The sequence below is a fragment of the Tenebrio molitor genome, chromosome 9 (assembly GCF_963966145.1).
Source record: "Tenebrio molitor chromosome 9, icTenMoli1.1, whole genome shotgun sequence".
Lineage (NCBI taxonomy): Eukaryota > Metazoa > Arthropoda > Insecta > Coleoptera > Tenebrionidae > Tenebrio > Tenebrio molitor.
In genome coordinates this window covers 5,320,871-5,333,259 of record NC_091054.1, presented here as the reverse complement: position 1 = coordinate 5,333,259, position 12,389 = coordinate 5,320,871, and the positions used below count along the sequence as shown (strand labels likewise).

At 42.3% G+C, this 12,389-nt stretch overlaps 3 protein-coding genes and 1 long non-coding RNA gene across 6 annotated transcripts in view; 3 read left to right on the top strand and 1 right to left on the bottom strand.

Moving 5' to 3' along the window:
- Positions 1-104: 104 nt before the first annotated feature.
- Positions 105-8,432, top strand: gig (tuberin). Its single transcript, XM_069057306.1, has 20 exons — positions 105-301; positions 354-484; positions 534-922; positions 973-1,147; positions 1,196-1,396; positions 1,744-2,210; positions 2,260-2,425; positions 2,677-2,904; positions 2,958-3,195; positions 3,245-3,366; positions 3,413-3,740; positions 3,789-3,985; positions 4,894-5,542; positions 5,627-5,833; positions 5,986-6,261; positions 6,613-6,972; positions 7,121-7,477; positions 7,528-7,859; positions 7,907-8,077; positions 8,129-8,432. The coding sequence occupies exons 1-20, from the start codon at positions 241-243 to the stop codon at positions 8,318-8,320; spliced, it is 5,247 nt and encodes a 1,748-aa protein (XP_068913407.1). The 5' UTR covers positions 105-240; the 3' UTR covers positions 8,321-8,432.
- CNPYb (protein canopy b) lies at positions 8,427-9,752 on the top strand. The gene is made up of 4 exons (XM_069057321.1): positions 8,427-8,541; positions 8,798-9,022; positions 9,081-9,427; positions 9,477-9,752. The coding sequence occupies exons 2-4, from the start codon at positions 8,917-8,919 to the stop codon at positions 9,663-9,665; spliced, it is 642 nt and encodes a 213-aa protein (XP_068913422.1). The 5' UTR covers positions 8,427-8,541; positions 8,798-8,916; the 3' UTR covers positions 9,666-9,752.
- LOC138137769 (transmembrane protein 178B) overlaps positions 9,742-12,389 on the bottom strand; it is a 24,593-nt gene continuing 21,945 nt past the window's right edge. The window contains exons 6-7 of one of the 2 annotated variants that reach the window (XM_069057319.1): positions 11,471-11,636; positions 9,742-10,973 (exon numbers count right to left, since the gene is read on the bottom strand). In XM_069057319.1, coding sequence (XP_068913420.1) covers positions 10,861-10,973; positions 11,471-11,636 — 279 coding nt within the window. In that variant the 3' untranslated portion in view covers positions 9,742-10,860. Of the gene's footprint in view, positions 10,974-11,470; positions 11,637-11,665; positions 11,832-12,389 lie in introns of both variants that reach the window. The other variant, XM_069057318.1, reaches the window with a different exon arrangement.
- LOC138137775 (uncharacterized) overlaps positions 12,087-12,389 on the top strand; it is a 4,025-nt gene continuing 3,722 nt past the window's right edge. For both annotated transcript variants that reach the window (XR_011161878.1, XR_011161877.1), the window contains exon 1: positions 12,087-12,295. This is a non-coding gene — a long non-coding RNA (uncharacterized lncRNA). The remainder of the gene's footprint in view (positions 12,296-12,389) is intronic.

Below are 12,389 nucleotides of genomic sequence, written 5' to 3'. Positions count from 1 at the left end.
CTCAAATTTCATTATCCTGGAAGTTTACTTCCAAAATGACTCGAGGCGACAACCTTTGCCAGTACGGCCCTGTGCTTTGCGCGTGCGCAGTCCCGGACACTTGCCGGTCATTTGTCAAAAAACTTATCAACAGTCAAAGAGGTTATGTTTTTTGTACAAATTTAAAACAAGATTCGTGTGACAATGTTGTAAGTGTGAGTGATCGTCTTTCCCTTAGAAACCCGCAACAAACCAATCAAAATGAGCAAAGACAAGACCTTTCAAGAGCGTTTAAAAACCCTCTTCAAAAAGAAAGACATAGGTAAACAGCCGAAAATCCTACATTCCTGCAGTTTTTTCAGCGACTTTTTCAGTCCCCTTCTCACCGAATCGCGAATTCGTGCTGACCGACGACATCCTGCGAGACTTGAGCAAGGACTCTGCCACGAACATCCGCGTGAAAACGATGAGGGACCTCTCAGCCCACCTATCCAGGCTAGAACCTGTACACTGTCTCGCCCAGTTAATCCCTTTTCTCATACGCTACGTTCCAGAACGGTGTGGAGAAACTGTGGTACTGCATCCAGGACATGTTCCTGCGGGAGTACGCCGCCGAGGTGCGACACGCCACTTTCACTTTCCTTCAGCAAGTGATCAAGAGCCAGTTTGACAAAATCGACGTGATGCGCGCACAATTCTTCCGCTTCATCAAGCACCACGACAACCCCCAGGATATGGCGCCCAGGGTCGACCTGCTGGGCGCGCTCACCAACGACGGCAAAGAAGTGGAGCACTTTGAGGAGGAAATAGGGCCGTTCCTCCTCAACTGGATCACCGACGTGAACCGAGTCGGGAAGCTCCACGAATTCCTTAAAATTCTCGATAACGTGATCAAATTTAACTCGCCGCATCTGGACGAGTACACCATGACTGGTTATGTAAAGTAAATCTGATCAAAGTTGTTTTTGCACTAGTTTTACCGACACTTTCCAGGCACATTTGCGTTCTGTGCTGTAACTCTAATCAATTTCCGATTGTAATTTTGTGTCTGCAAATTTTGGGCACTGTAGTCGCTTACAGTATTTTGCCCCCAGAGTCGCTGGCTCAGTTTGTGGGGACTCTGTGCCGAACGGTCAACATAAAATGTTACTGTCCCGCTAGTTGGAAGGTAGAAATAACTTGTAACGCGCAACAATAGTACAAACTTGCATTCCAGACCATGAAAAACTTATTGGGGACCCACTTGGGCCACTCCACTCTTTTTACGATGTGTCGCTTTTTGCAAGAACCAAATCTGAAAAAAGACTCAGGTTTGATGAGGGGTTGCGTCTTTTACATACACATGGCGCTGTGGGACATAAATTCGATGCAAAATTTGTGTTGTCCCCCTAGTTCGGTCCTGCCGTCAGTCCTTCAGGTGAACACCGTTCACGTTGTTTTAGCATAGTGGGAGGCCATGATTTATTTTTTTAACGTTGGACACACTGATTGATTTCCGTCAGTAAAATGAACATAACATGTTGCTGAATTTCCCGCGATGTCTGAGTATTCTTCTGTTGCAAAGTAGTAAAACAGGCAACAATGCACTACACATTGACGCTGTTTATAACCTCTAACTTAGAAAAACATAACCTAATTTAACAGACAGTTTTTCTACCAGATTAAATGCAAAATTTCCATGGCCTCCCATTATGCCAAAACACCGTGAATGCATTTTACGAAGAATTACTTGAAAATATTCCTATCAAAACTGATTATTTTTAGGCTGTCAAGTGTAATCATCCCTCCGTGGCTTATGAAGTAATCTTAGGAATACAAAAACTCATTAACAAGCACGGTTTAGAACTGTTGGAGCCCACTTGGGACATAATTCTCGAAATAGTCCATCACGTGATCAAACAAATCGAGATTGCATCGAACGAAGTCCCTAACAATCTCACCGTGATTACTTTACATGAGATTCTCAATACAATCGAGAACTTGATAGAAGTGGGGAATTACAAAGGATCGATGAATCAATTTTTTGCCGTCATACACGAATGCTCGCGGGACAGACCCGAAACAAGCGTTTTAAAATTGATCAAATTCCAGTCTAAGAGTTTCAGACCGACCGAAAGCGCTTGGTTGCAGAACTTGTTCAATCTGCTCACGAACTACTTCAAACCCGACATGAGGACCAACGTTCGACTGAAAGTGTTGAGCGTGCTCGAGGATACGCTGCAGCTCTACGGGTACATTTGACGCAACTGACTCAAAACGCATTTTAATTGTCGTTTGTAGCCAATACGAAGACGAACTAATCAATCATATTGTCATCCCGCACATGCAAAATATCGCCACCGATGACAATATTGTAGTCAGATCTGAGGTGGCGAAGCTGTTGGTGGACTTGTGCAAGGACTACAACAGTAATATTTGCACGGAGCTGTTGGAAATACTTGAAAAAGTGAGTTACCGACGAATTAGGCGGAACGGCGCGGACCGCAGACAAAACACATTACCCCGCTTTGTGAAATTTTTACAAAAATAAATTGACAAAAACTACATGAATGCATTTAAAAAAGTTTCTAGCAGTTTCTTTGTAACTGTCTTGCGTTTTTGGCCTTGGTTACGTTTTTATTTGTGATCACTTTTGACGAGTTACAGTTCAGATGACATTACAAGATACATTAACCTTGACTTTTTCTTGTGTTGCAGTTGCTGCAGCGGCCCGTGGACAAGTCCGGCGCCCCGAACCAGCAGGCCAGCGAGGCCGAGTTCTTGGACATCAACGTCTTGGTCCCGGGGTTGATCCAAGTGTTTGCTAAAAAAATCCACAAGTTGCCGTCGACCCACGCCATATACATCTACAAAATGCTCGTCCAGTTCCTGGACAAGAACTGTCTCAAGCCCTCTTTCAAGGAATTCAACCAAAGCAGGATCGCGGTTAGTGAAGCGTGAAAAAGCGTCCGACAGGTGGTGCGACCTTGTTTTTGCAGATCTTCGATTGTTTGTTGAGCATGCGGGCCGATTCCAACTGTCGTCTGGGTTGCCCCGATCCGGAAACCAAACAGATGAAGTTCAGTCCGTATCTAGGGGTCAGTTTCAAGCCGGTCGAGGCGACGGTGACTTCGCCGCCGTCCACGGTACCCACTCAGATTCCCATTTGTAAAATTAGTTATCTGCCGATCGAAGGTGCCTTCGTGTTGTTCCTCAAGTATTTGGAATCGGAGAAAGGTGAGTGGAGCTGGTGTGAATGTTTTTGTTTGGAACGCTCTTGTCGCAGACTGGGAAGTTTTGAAACTGATCCTCGACAAGCTACCCGCGATGTTGGGAAACAAGGCGATCGTGCTGACGAGATCGGGAAATCCCGAACTCAACACTCTTGTCAAAGTGTTGTGCACGATGGTGAGTGTAGCGGGGAGTTGCGCAAAGGGTACTAAAACTGTTTCAGCTCCAGAGCAAGACCTTGAATTCGGCCGAAGGTTTGAACGTCAAGGTGACCCGTTTGGAGTACCAAACGGCCGTGGTGTCCGTCATGGTGGCGTTGTCCCACTACGGCAACAACCTAGACCAGCACCACCAACAACTCCTGATCAACACCCTAACTCGCAGTACCGGAACTGACCCTCGCTGCTCTCGCCAGTCGATCAACTCGTTGACAATTTGCATGGTGGATATGAGAGAGACCATGATGAAGTTGTTGCCGGACGTGCTCCTGCGTCTGTCGAAAATTTCAGCGACAATGTACATAGCGATGCCGATTCTGGAGTTCCTATCTAGTGAGTGTCGTCGTCGGCGAGTTCTCCTTTGAATGCGGAGTGTTGCAGCTTTGTCGCAGTTGCCAACGGTGTTCGCCAACTTCGTCAGTGACCAGTACATGGCCGTCTTTGCCATAGCTTTGCCGTACACCAACCCGTTCAAGTACGACAATTACATTGTCTCTTTGGCCTATCACGTGATCTCGGTGTGGTTCCTCAAGTGCCGGTTGCCCTTCAGGCGCGACTTTGTCAAGTTCATAGTTAGCGTAAGTATACAACGAAAAAAGAAAGGGGAACATATTGTGCAGCCGTTAGGTTCCTTATGAAAATTTTATTTGCCACTCAAAAATTGTATTTCACCTAAGAATTGCCACAATCACGTTTACAACGCCCCCAAATATTTTAGATGTCTTTGGTTACTACCAAAAATTCTGTTTCACGCAAAAAGGGCAAAAGAAAAAACTGTTTCCCATTTAAAAAAAAATGTACTTACAAATCACATTTTAAACATCCAAAAATTCCATCCTAAGAATTGAAAATTTTCGAGATCCGCCAACGTTACAATTTACCTCTAAAATGCACACAATCCCTGTTGCACATAATGCAATAAGGCAATTTTTTTGTAAAACTTTTTTTTTCACTTCAATTTGGCAGAATAAAACTGTTGTTTCAGTTGTGCCAACTTGTATCATCTTTAGTTACCATGTAGGATAATAGGGATATTTATTATGTAACCAACATAAGTTAACAGGTGAGAATTTAATATGAGAATATTTAGGAATACTATTTTAGACCCATTAGGTTTCTTCTGACAGTTTTATTTTACACAAAAATTGCAAAAGAAGCATTTTATTCCCGTGAAAATTACAAAAACCCTGTCAAAAAATGTCCGTAAATAATGTCAAATTCATATTGAAAGCGCTCCCGCAAAAATTCCATAGTACGATTTGAAATGTATTACATAACTTCTAAAATGTGATTACTATTAACGTAAACATATTTTGGACTCGTTCTTTCTAAAAACTTACACAAATATGCATTTTCGCTAATTTCCGTTTTTTTTTTTCTTCGTGCTTATTTAGTAATAATCACGTAATGGATTATACTTTTTCCTTGAGAATCTCCCATTTTTTATTGATTTCATTTCCTTTGTTCACGATCTATTATAAAATAGGGATTGCAAACCAACGTGATGGTCCCGTTCCAAGAACTGAACCAATTCAAGCTGAGCTTGGGCAACATGAACCAGGACAGCTCGGACCGCAAGCGTAGCTCCAGCCTCACGGAACAGGGTTCGCGGCGTCGAATCAAGCCCGACGGTGGCAAGAAGAGCACGTTCATCCAGAAAACGTCACGCGACAAGACCGTCCTGACGTTTTACGAGGAGTTAAACGAGACGTGCATCGACTTGATGGCGCGCTACACCTACTCCCCCTGCAGCGCCCTGCCGAAGAGGCTTCCGACGGCCGAGTTCCTGTTAAACGGGGGCATCACCAAGTCGTGGATGTTGGGCAACAAGTTGATCACGATCACGACCAGCGGGTGTACGGAAAAGGTATTGAAACACGGCGTCTGCGACAAGTGTTGGTCGCTGTGCAGCTCCCACAACAACAGCAAGATAGCGAGGTACGCCCGCAGCAACAGCGGCAACGAAGAGAAGGAGTCCTTCTTGGCGAGGCAGAGCTCGTCCGACAAGGGCGAGGAGGAGAAGAAGTACGACGCGGCGAATTTGCCCAGGTTGATCGCGGACGACAAAAGGGAACCGCCGATCTGCGCTTGTTGGTGCCAAGGCTGGGCGGAGATCCTCATCAGGAGGCCGACAGGTACTCCCTTTGGGTTTTTCTGTCTTCTTCCGACGGACACCAGAACTGCAGCCGACAGTGGTACTTAAAATAACTCGTGTTTAGGTAACGTGTCGTGGGTCATGAAGGTCCAAAATCAAGTGTCCTTCAAGCAGCACGTTTTTGAGTTCCCCCTGAACGAAATGTCCACGCTGTACATGCCCGATTTGTTTTTCGAGCCAAGTTCCGCCATTTCGATCGAAGAACAAGAAGAAACCGAAGATTTCGAAGAAGCTCCTTGTTCTTCGAGCAGCCGACCAGTCAGCGTACCAGGTTTGATCGATTTCTATCTCCGTCGAATGCTTTTTAACTGCATGTCCTGCCACGTTACTAACATGATGCGATCGGAATTTCAATTGATTTAAAAACGAAACTGTTGTTTTTTTGATTTTGTGGAAGATTCATTTGTTGACTTAAAATTTAAGGCTCGCCCACCAAACAGTCTCTATCTAGGCAAAGTTCACGAGACAGCGGCGACGATGAGCTCGAGTTCGTGTACGACGACGGTACCAAATCTAGGAATCCGGTGCGTCGATCGAATTCCAGCCCGGAAATGGCGAACTGGAAGAATCCGTTCGTACATCAAAAACAGGAGCGAGACGTTAACGATTCTGAAAGTCAAGACGACGAGAACACGAAGAAGAGCAAGAAGGATGTGAGGGTCAGTTGCGAGGCGATTCCGGAGGAGATAGCCGGAATGGGTTAGTTGATGGTTTTGTAGAGCTGGGACAGTTGTGTGAATCGCAGAACTACAACAGTTGGAGTTTATTCGAGTATTTGAGAAAAATTTCTCAAGAAAATGTGAAATGACAGTTGACAGCACTAGTGACAAGTCAGAATTGTCATTTCTGACATTTTGGTGTCAACGCCCACTAGAATTTAAATTTTTTAAAATTATAACCTGTAAAAATATCTTTTTAAATCCTTTATGGTAATATTTGGTATTTTATTTTGCCGAAGTAGTGTTAAATTCACACTGTGGTGGTTGTTAAGAATGTAATCCAACCGTCTGCGAACAGATCTTCGAGAATGATTTGACCGAACATTTCTAGGGACTAGCCCCCCTAGCGGCGGCTCAACAACGATTAAACCTCGACCAGAGCAACAGCAGCAACAACAACCTCAACATCCCTCCCTTTTGACGTGCTACAGTTACCCCGGTTCTTCGCCCCCCGGAGAGAGCAACATCGCCCCAAAACCCTACAAAACGGTGCCTGCATCTCCCAATCAAGTCACTTCACAAACCCAACCCGCTTTCCTGTCTAAAAATGAATCTCAAGACAACAATGTCCTCGACCGCCCCAACAACCTACCCAATCTGGCCAATTTAGCGCCCTTGTCTAGCAAACCACCCCAGAGCCCCACGCAGACATCCCCGAGGCTCCAGAGACACACGGACAGAGACAAAGACGGTAATTTTCGGAGAGTTCGCTTTTGATTTCCATTTTGAAAAAAACAAAATTCTGGTTCGGCTTTTTTAGTTTCGAAATTTTCGGTTTCGGTGAGTGGGGGCGGGGTTGGACGAGTCGGGAGCGGTGAATTTCATTTGGTTTCCTCTAGGTCCGTCTGCGATTCAGAAGAGTTCGTCGTCTTCGAAGCTGGAGAAAAATCGCAGCAAGACCTTGAGCAACGAACCCACTCTGGCGGAAAAAAGAGACAGGCTTCATACGATTTCGGTGATGAGCACGTCGACCAGGAAGCCGACGCCTCCGAAGAAGGTGCCCAAAGAGATTCTAAAAAGCGGCCTAAATCCCAGTTTTATTTTCCTCCAACTCTACCACACCGCTTGCTTCGGGAGTACTTCAGAAGTGCCATTGATCGTCCACCCGAGTACGGTCATCGAGAGAGCCATCAGCATCTTGGACAGGATGTATCCCTACGAGGTGCACAAGATCGGAGTTTTGTACATCGGTGAAGGTAATAAATTACGACAAAAATCGATGGGTTTTATTGAAACCGTTGACCAGGTCAGACTGAAAAAGAAGTGGAGATTTTGAAAAATACTGGTGGGTGTGTTAGGTACATGGAGTTCCTGCAAAACCTAGGCACTCTGATCCGATTGGCCGACGTGAATCCCCGAGACATTTATTTAGGGGGCGTGGATCAAAGCGGGGCCGACGGGAAATACATGTACACCCACCAAGACGACCTGGTGATGTTGGCCTTCCACGTGGCCACGCTCATGCCGAACAAAGAGAGCGATCCCAACGGCAATTGCAAGAAAGCTCACGTGGGCAACGACAACGTCGTCATAGTGTACAACAATAGCGGTCAGGAGTTTGACATAACCACGTTCAGGGTACTCGAGTACGCTTCGACGGCTGGGTATAATTGTGTGTGTTACAGAGTCAGGTCACTCTTGCTTACATAATCGTAGAGCCTCTGGATTACTGTTGCAACAAAGTCGAGGTCAAGGTTAAGTCGGATCTGTTGAAGATCATCGGCTCGAACGAAGTCATAATAGTTTCGGATCAAAGCGTTTCGATTCTAGTAAGACAGTTAGCCATCCATGCTGATGTAATAATTGCAAAATCGATAAGCGCATCGGTTTTATTGAGTCGTTTTTAGTTGGCAGCTACCGTTTTGAATTCCTTAAGGAGTCACGCGACAGACCCTTACGCCTCTAATTGGTTGGAAAGACTGAGGAAGCTGAAGAATCTGAGGGAGAAAGTTGTGCAAGAAATTAAGAATAGGAAGGATGCCCAGAAAGGATTCAGCGAAGAAAAGGATATTGTGGAAGACTTTACTGATTTTACATAAAGATATTATTGGTTTATGATTACCTAATGCTGTAGTTGTCATTTTTGTTGATTGAATATATTTGCATTTTCTTATTGTATCTTATGCTCCATTATTATATAATTGTACTCGATGCGTTCGTTTATCTGGTTTTATTACGTATTTTTCAAGAAAAAAACAAATAAGTCAGATTGCTGAAGTATGATCATTTAATCCAAGACATGACTTTCAGTTTTCAGTAGGTAAGTATATGAATTAATGATTCTAACGTTCTGAATTAAAAATATACTCCTAACTTGGGGCTTGTATTTTGTAAGTAAATGAGGCAGTAAAAATTGTTATGTGACCCATTAAAAGTGTTGCGTTAGCAACAAAAGTAAAAACAAGACCTTGGGGCTGTTCAGCGGATTTCATAATAAATCCGTTGTTACCTAAATTACCACATTAACATACGTGTCGATTCCATTATCAATAATATGGCCATTAATCCAATTTCAGGCAGAACCAATCGCTTTGTTCCACATTACCAGAATACATCACAAATATCCGGCAAACAACGAAACAACTTTGAGGTTAGATGAAGAGAAAAGATAACGCGCTGAAGACCTAAGCCCAGGATGTACTTGCCTCACGTTTGCCTTTTCCTCGCACTGTATTTGCTGCCTCACATCACCGCCGTAACAGAAGAGGACGAAGGTGTAAAATACGCGAACCGGTGCGAAGGTGATCGTCGGAAAATAGTCCTCAAAAAGTTAGGTTATAAATTTGTAACTGCTTCTAGTTTGCAAAATATTGGCAGTAGAGCTGCAAAGTCGCCTCGAAGAGACAGGGAAGACGCACGAGGTGATCGAGACGGGGTACGAAGTGGACGATGTAAAGCCAAAAAAGAAAAAAGAGTATAAGAAGTCTGAATTGAGATTAGTAGAGTCACTTGAGGGTGTATGTGACAGAATTTTGGAGTACAATATACATAAAGAGCGGCAAGATAGCACGAGGTTTGCGAAGGGTATGAGTCAGACATTCCAAACTCTGCATGGGTTGGTAGATAAAGGAGTTAAAGTGGAGTTGGGGATTCCGTATGAGCTTTGGGATAAGCCCAGTGTGGAAGTTACTAATATGAAGACACAGGTAGGAATTCATGTGAGGGTAACTAGTTGTTGCAATTGTTATGTTGTAGTGTGAAACTTTACTGGAACAAAATGAAGGGGACATTGAAGAGTGGTACTTCAATCATCAAGGGAAAGAGAATTTGAAGAAGTATTTATGTCAGGACAGGGCACTGAAAGATGAGGACAGTTCTTGTCTATATGAACAGTTTAAAGGAGAAAAAGGTGAAAGAAAACTAGAGAAGAAGGATGAATTGTGATTGAGTAATGCTTTTTTTGTATATACATAATCTAATGTGGTGTGCTCTCTTTTTAATATACAATAAAATAAACAGATTTACAATCAATGAATTTATTGCAACGTTTTTGACAACAAAAACCTCCAAAAATATGTCTAGAAGTATGGTCTATTAAATAATTAGAAAATATGGTAAGTACATAACATATAAAAATACAAATATTTTATAATTATGACTAATACATAAATATGAAATTACAATTATATTACTAACAATACAGTCATTTTACAGGTATCATCTTGACTTCATGAGATGAAATCAAAAATAAATACATCTGACTAACGTCCTAAATTTATTATAGGTAGGTTTATTTGTAAATGCAACAATGGCAAAAATATAATTTTTCTACATCAAATAAACACGTATTTACAATAATATGACATAACAAGTATTTCAATATCGGCGGTGGTTAATTGATGCAGGGGGACGGGCAGGTTGCAGCGTGATAAAACCGGTGGAGTCAACAAAATACTGCTTCGTGATGGGTGAAGATGTTTACTGTATGTGGCAATTTTTTTCAAAATGTTTCTGAGTAATAAACTGAAGCAAACGAGTTTCCTAAAATTGTCCCCCTTTACAACCTTTTTCAATTTAATAATTTCAATCTGAATCTGAAAAGATTTTTCCCGAAATTTTTGTATCCAAGGACTAGACAAATATTTTTCGTTAGTTATTCGCTTAAAAAATATTTTTTTGTAATTTGTGCATTACGATCGCTACTTGAACTCTTCAACAACCGTCTTCAAGTACTAGAATAATTAATATCCGACAGTTGGTTCGAATATTCAATTTTAATTAAAAAAAAACCTTTGAGCAATTCATCGTAATATCCGATTCGGCGTGAACAAGACAGGACCCAATGAAAACCTTGCGGAACACCAGACCCACTTTTGGTATTATTTTTGCGGGAGAGAAGGGATTTTTGTCAAACTTTATCTGCAGCCTGCCCTAATCTTCCCCAAAAGTAAGAAATCTCCTCAATTTTTATATTTACAAATAAAAATGGTGTTCCTGGGGGCACTTTGCAATCAGTGACCCATCCCATCGTTCCAGATTTGATCGTCAAATGGCCGACAAACAGTCGAGTCGAAATTTGATTAGAGTAATACTATTTTGTAGAAAATGGAAGACAGTCTATCATTGCATCGTTGTCCATTTAGTAATTGTACGGTCCGTAGGCGGATCCTGCTGTATAGTAGGGTCCTGCGTAGGCTTGGGGCGCAGGAACGGGATATCCTGCATAGGCGTATTGCTGCTTTTGGGGGTACACTAGAAACGTTAAAACATGTTACAGTGGGACTCCATTGAGGGTGACGATGATTTAATGTTTATAATACAATGCAAGTTTTACTCATTTTAGTCGTTTTGTTATTACTTTTTCGTAATTAATTACAAGTCATGCGTTTTGCATTCGATACAAATTTATCTATACAGAGATAGTCAGAAGCGTCCAGATATAAAATTCTTGAACGAATGTGAAGAGTCTGGACGCCTTTGACTGGAAGAGTTTGAAAGTTGAATTAATTGAGAACTATGAAGATCGGAAAAATCTCAAGCTAAGCTTAGGAAAGCGGAAAATTATCGTAATGACTTAACATGGAACAGGGTTGTTATTAAATTATCTGTAGGAACCCTGTGTTATTAAGATTAACATCACAAGACAAAAAGCCGTTGGTTTTCCGAAAGAGTTTAAGTGTCTCGGAGGAAATCCCCGTTTGATCGGAAAACCATCGATCTTTTTCGATGAGAATGACCCCGAAAGTTACCAGGCATTAAATACTGCATGTTGATAGCTTCTTCCCGTTCCCTTTCGCCCCGAAGACACATGGCGGCTCCAGAAAACAGGATGGCAGCAACCAACGACCATCCCACCCCAACCCAGGCAATCATGTAACTCCAGTCATAGTTGACTCTGGTATTCTCACGTAGCTCCTACGAAATAAACAGAGGACATTACACACCTGGCATTATGTACTGTACGTTGTTCAATTGCTCCTTCTCTTTCTCGTTGCTCAGACAACAAGAACCAAAGAAAAACATAAAGGAGGCGCCCAACGCGGTGAACACTCCCAACCAGCCCAGTACGAAACTCCAGTCGTACATGAACTCGGTGTTCTCTTGGAGGATCTACATTGGCGAGGATCAGATTAAGAAAGCGAAGATAAAGAGATCGCTGATGGTGTCACCCAGGTGCACGCAAAATCAAATCTGCGTTCTAAAAATGATGGTCCGGCCAATATATATAAAGTAAACATTAATGATTTTGGATATTGGGGTTTCATAACTGTAATTTTAAAGACAACTACATTTTTTATCCAAAATAAGAAAACCGCCCTCAGCTTATTTAGGTTGGTAACAAAAAAAAATACCAGTAATTTTAAGTTGGCATGACAGTACTTGTTAACTGTCATTAAGAGCTACGCAAGCGCCCAAGCCCAAAGAAAATTTAAAAATATGCAAAAATGCTTCGAAACAGAAGAAATTAATGAACTACTTGTCTTCAAACGGTGTTGTCTTTTCACTACAACTTCTTGTAATGCAAAAAGTATTTATCGCCAACTATTTAGTACTAAACAGAAATTTACTGCTTCGTAAGTACCTATTCCTTAAATAACATTTACGTTATTGTTTATTTTACTAGATATTTGTTGTTTTACTATACCTAATTATCTCAAATGATCCTAA

Excerpts from the sequence above, each read along its gene's own strand:
- gig (XM_069057306.1), top strand. The coding sequence starts at position 241 with ATGAGCAAAGACAAGACCTTTCAAGAGCGTTTAAAAACCCTCTTCAAA. Across the intron at positions 2,211-2,259 it reads GATACGCTGCAGCTCTACGG|CCAATACGAAGACGAACTAA; the intron begins GTACATTTGACG and ends TGTCGTTTGTAG. Across the intron at positions 3,196-3,244 it reads GTATTTGGAATCGGAGAAAG|ACTGGGAAGTTTTGAAACTG; the intron begins GTGAGTGGAGCT and ends CTCTTGTCGCAG.
- CNPYb (XM_069057321.1), top strand. The coding sequence starts at position 8,917 with ATGTACTTGCCTCACGTTTGCCTTTTCCTCGCACTGTATTTGCTGCCT. Across the intron at positions 9,023-9,080 it reads ATACGCGAACCGGTGCGAAG|TTTGCAAAATATTGGCAGTA; the intron begins GTGATCGTCGGA and ends AACTGCTTCTAG. Across the intron at positions 9,428-9,476 it reads TTACTAATATGAAGACACAG|TGTGAAACTTTACTGGAACA; the intron begins GTAGGAATTCAT and ends GTTATGTTGTAG.